A 5,095-nucleotide genomic window follows, 5' to 3' on the forward strand; every position below is an offset into this window, starting at 1 on the left:
ACATCATTAAAACAGTGTTTGTGATGTAAAAGCCATTCTGACTTCTTTGTCAAAGTGTATTTGGTTGTCTGTATAAAGTATGTGGTATGATACCCAAACTTTTATGTCTGAATAAACTTCTATTTTGTGCAGATTAACATGTGGCTTTACTGTTCTGTATATTTTGCTTTTGTTAATAATTTATTGTTGCAGTACCTACTACCAATAAATTAAACAAATAAAACCATTCATTTGACATATGTCATACTTGTTAAAAGCATAGGACCAAAACTTAGCACAGCTAGCAGAAACACAATATGTTTAGGATCAGCATTGTCTGAATTAATAGCAACAACCTATCTAAAGTATGTCAGGACATAAATAACAGTACTTTGGAATTTTAGATAAACCAGTTCAGTAGATTAAAATAAAGCACATATGCACTTAAAGGCTGCTGATTGTTATATTTCAAGCTATACTGATAACCTATTGCGGGTAATAAGGTTTATTAAAACTGGCGACTACAAACGCTTCGGTCCCCATTTCAGTTTCAATCCGATTGAAATGCGCCATGTAAATATGACGTTTTAGCGGATCGGATTTGAAATTCGTGTGACGTCAAGTCGGTTTTATGGCTAAGGGAATTACCACAAAATGGAAACAAGTTGTAGGTTAGTGAATGTTTCAGCAACAATATTACTCTCTAGATTGCGACTAAATCAGTTGTTTCTGTAGCTTACTATTAAGGATACCAAGGATATTTTAGGAAATTGCCAAAATTAGATAATATATATATATTTAGTCATGTAGCTTCAATTTTGCGACAATCCGCGCTGTCTGAATAAAGATATTAAAATTCAAAGTGCTCTGTTTGAAATTTGAAATCCGCCATGTTTTTTTTGGATTTTTATTTCTATGTCTGTGACGTCATCTAGTTGCAAACCTGCTTTCTGCCGAGTGCTCACTGCTGTCTGCTAGCGTCATCTAGTTGCAAACCTGCTTTCTGCCGAGTGCTCACTGCTGTCTGCTGCATGCAAACATGCTAAGTCGTGTTTTTAGAGTTATAAGAGTTGATTGTCAGTCTGTTGCATGAGGTAGATAAGGCGTTTTAGGTAACAACAGGTTAACTATTTTTATCAACATTACTTTGGTATTAATGATTCACTTAATAAACGATTAAACTTGTCTTATCGGCACACTAGACCAGCACCAGCCAACAAACTATTGACTTTTATATTGTTACTTTTATATTGGTCGGTAAATTTTGGGTCTTTTCCACAGTTTTGAAATAATATTAGCCATGCCCCATTGTGTAGCAGTTGCCTGTACTAATCAGTACAAAGGTAAAAAGAATGCAGATGTCAGCTATCACAGCTTTCCTAAAAATAAAAAGATAAAGAAGGCTTGGGAGATTGCAGTTAGCCGAAAAAATCTTCCATCAGACCCATATCTGTGCAGTGATCATTTTACCCAGGATTGTTTTGATGAAAGCAGTTTGCTGAATGACATTGTATTAAGTTTTATCATTTGTAGGTCGTAAAGGAACTCCTAGAGGTAGATCAACAACTGTCAACTGCAGATTTTGAATCCCTAGATGCTGATAATGTTGTCATGGATATTAGTGATGGCCAAATTGAGAGTAATGTGCTGACTTCAGAAACTAGTTCCACTTCAATCAAAAGATTTAAAGACGCTGAAACACAAACAGACAAAATGATTACCGTTTGTACTCCTCTTCAAAAAGTTGATGCATATTGTCAGTTTCCTGTGCAATTAAGTGAGCCAGTAATTCATGACCATTCATATAACAGCTTTTCTGAACCAAGCTCAAGTAGTGCATTTGAAATTTCCCGCAATCTTAATGTAGATGATGCAACTAATGATAATGATGTGGAAAGTGTTGAATCAACTGACACGGAACACAATTTTTTGGAAAGCGACAGTTCTTCCTGTGTAACAGAACAAGCCGATTCGAATTGTGCTCATGATTACAGAATATTAACGGAGCCTGAAGATGAAACTAACCGAACTTTCATTATATACGAAAGTCAGTTAAAACAATTACTCAGATTTTGCCCTGATTGCGGGTCTCCAATCGATCCAGAATTAACCGTTGAAACACAAAGAACTGGAGCAATGCTTACTTTGCAACTTGCATGTTTAAATGGATGTGATGTGACATGGCATTCACATCCAACCTCGCAAAATAAAAGGAGCCTTGGAAATATCTTTTTGATATCTGCTTTGTACTTCAGCGGAATGACTTTTTCTAAATTTGTTGTTTTTGCTAAGCTGTTGAACCTAAAATTGTTTCATGAATCAACTTACTACGCATTGCGAAAATCATTTGTATTTCCAGTTGTAGAACGAGCATGGAATCAGGAAAAAAGTAGAATGATCGAGTGTTTAAAATCTGAAAATCAACCCGTTATGTTGGCCGGAGACGGCAGATGTGACTCTCCGGGCCACAATGCCAAATACGGTACCTATACGTTCTTGGATGTTAAAACATCAAAGGTTGTTGATTTTAAGGTTATTGCTGTGACTGAAGTACAAAACTCCAATGGAATGGGAAAAAAAGGCTTTATTGATGTCTTGGAGAGACTGAAATCTGCTGGAATAGACATTGACATTATAAGCACCGACAGACATAAGCAAATTAGAAAAGTTTTACGAGAAGATTACCCTGAAATTGAACATCAATTTGATCCTTGGCATCTATCAAAATCAATCAGCAAAAAACTATCTGCAGTATCCAAGAAAAAGGATTGTTCGTTATTAGCAGAATGGATATCTTCGATTGTAAATCATTTCTGGTTTTGTGCGGAATCATGTGAACAAAACGCTGTTTTGCTTCGAGAGAAATGGTGTTCTATTTTGTATCATATTGTGAATATTCATTCTTGGCAAGGAAATGAGATGCTACATTGTTGTGAACATGGTATTTTAAGAGGCGAAATGAATACAAAAAAGAAGTGGCTCAAACAAGAAAGTGCAGCATATGAAGCGCTCGTAAATGTAGTTACCAATAAACAACTTATAAAAGATTTGGAGCATGTAACAAAATTTATTCACACAACGTATCTGGAAGTATATCATTCAATGTATTTGAAATATCTACCAAAATCCACTCATTTTTCACATGCTTGCATGAATATAAGCAGCATGTTGGCAGCACTTGATCACAACCACAATGTAACAAGACCTCAGGTGAGCACTGGCTTTAATTATTAGGTATCTGACCATATCTCATTGATTCAGGCATTACTTTTTACAGGCGATTTTCAAAAGTGGTGAGAATGAAGGTGAGCCAAGATACAAAATATTGTGGAGCAGAGTGCACAAAAAATTCACTGCAAAAGAAGTTAAATGTGAAAAAGATCATAGTTATCTTTTTAAGATGCTCACTGATATAAAAATAGCTGTGGATCAAGGAAACATTGACGAAGCATACGAAGCAGCAATGGTGAGCATCGCAGCTCCGACGGATAAACCTGACAGAAACTGCATAATTGAAAAAACGAAAAAGCTGTCTCGATTTCATCATTGACCTAATTTTACTTGAACGAACTGTTTCTCTTACCCTTCAATTTGTGGTACATGATAATAATGTAAAATGTTACATTGCTTATTGTTTAAATGCTTTAGTTTTGCACAACAGAGCAGCTACATAATTTGTTACACAGTTAATTTACAGCGAACTTTTATTTTACATTTTGCATTAAAAATATAAAAAACAGTAAAATACAAAAACAGACTAATTTATCAGGGATTAGAAGTTTGTAAAAATCCTTTTACATTTTCTGTTGTAGGCGGAAAATATTTCCTTATAGTGGTGACAACACATGATGGTAAAATCATTCGGTTTTCACGACCGATACGACCATGAATCCAACGCACATATTGTCTGTAAGCGATATGGCGATACTTTGCATTTTCCATAAAAGAACTTTGAACAGTGGAATAAAATTGTTTGTAAGTATTCCAGGCAACATCTAAACTCCATTTATTCAAACATACAGCACTGAATCCAGGATGTACTGTGATGCAATCACATTCTTTGGCAGAACATATCATTTCAAGTGTCTTGCTGCACTCCTTGCAACAAATGCACTCTTTTGCAGTTTCTTGAATACTGCAATTGGAGCAGGAGCACCTGATTAAAAATAATAAACAGTCCACAGTAGTAACAGAAGTTTTACAACTTGAATTCTAGTATGGCAGCTGGACAGGAGTATAAGTTTACCGACTAACTGCGCCTATTTGTGCATAAACTCATAGTTGAGATTTCGCTAGTATTTAGTAGTAGTTTTCGAGCTTGCTCTGCAGTTACAGTCTAGCAATTATATTCTGAATTTTCTATAATTCTAAGCTATACTTTTTTCTGGTATTAACCTGATTATGTTTGTCTAGAATGATTTAATATACTGAAGTTTTATATGTCTCTGACTTTTAGTTTTTACTTTCCTGTTACCAGCATGATAATTCAGTAAGTCGAGATCCATCGCCGTGTTCTCGTCGATGTTCTTCTTCCACCATTATGCGTACTATCTGTAATTCTTCTTCATTATACTCGGGCTCGAACATGTACGGCTCTATACCAACTCGAGAAGCCATCACACTTACTGTTGAAGTGGCGCAACGTGCGCTTCATAAGTCAGTTTAATAGAATGTCTGCGGAGACAACAACGAGGGAAGAAAACCCGGATGTCTGGGAATCCCCAGTACTGTAACTCCAACCATTCGGGGAGTCACTACAATAGGCCCCCCCGATGGCAGACATGGTTAAAAAAAAAAATATTAAAGAAGACACACGAGTACAACAACACAATACGTCGAGCATTGACTAAGACAAAGCGTAGTTGTGGTCGCCGAAAGACGGCATCGGAGTCGTGTCAGGTGCCGGGTCGACGTACGCGGGCTTTAGTCGGTCGATTGAAATCGAGTCGCGACGATGCCCTAGATCAACCACGAAGTATTTTTGGTGTCGACTCACGACTTTGAACGGCCCATCGTATGGTCGTTGAAATGGTGTACGCCGAGCGTCATGTCTTACAAAGACAAATGAGGCGTTTGCAAGAGCTGGGTGGGTAAAAGTTCTCGAGTTACCATGCCA

General features: G+C 36.8%; 2 protein-coding genes across 2 annotated transcripts; one reads left to right on the forward strand and one right to left on the reverse strand.

The window, feature by feature from the left end:
- Positions 1–784: 784 nt before the first annotated feature.
- Positions 785–4,514, forward strand: LOC100182771. Its single transcript, XM_002120936.5, has 2 exons — positions 785–3,189; positions 3,257–4,514. Exons 1-2 carry the CDS (start codon positions 1,591–1,593, stop codon positions 3,527–3,529), a joined length of 1,872 nt encoding a protein of 623 aa, XP_002120972.4. The 5' UTR covers positions 785–1,590; the 3' UTR covers positions 3,530–4,514.
- Positions 3,745–4,596, reverse strand: LOC101242976 (P2X purinoceptor 7-like). The gene is made up of 2 exons (XM_004227399.3): positions 4,454–4,596; positions 3,745–4,135 (listed from the first exon to the last, which is right to left on the reverse strand). The coding sequence occupies exons 1-2, from the start codon at positions 4,594–4,596 to the stop codon at positions 3,745–3,747; spliced, it is 534 nt and encodes a 177-aa protein (XP_004227447.1).
- Positions 4,597–5,095: the final 499 nt, after the last annotated feature.

The sequence above is a fragment of the Ciona intestinalis genome, unplaced genomic scaffold (assembly GCF_000224145.3).
Source record: "Ciona intestinalis unplaced genomic scaffold, KH HT000696.1, whole genome shotgun sequence".
NCBI lineage: Eukaryota > Metazoa > Chordata > Ascidiacea > Phlebobranchia > Cionidae > Ciona > Ciona intestinalis.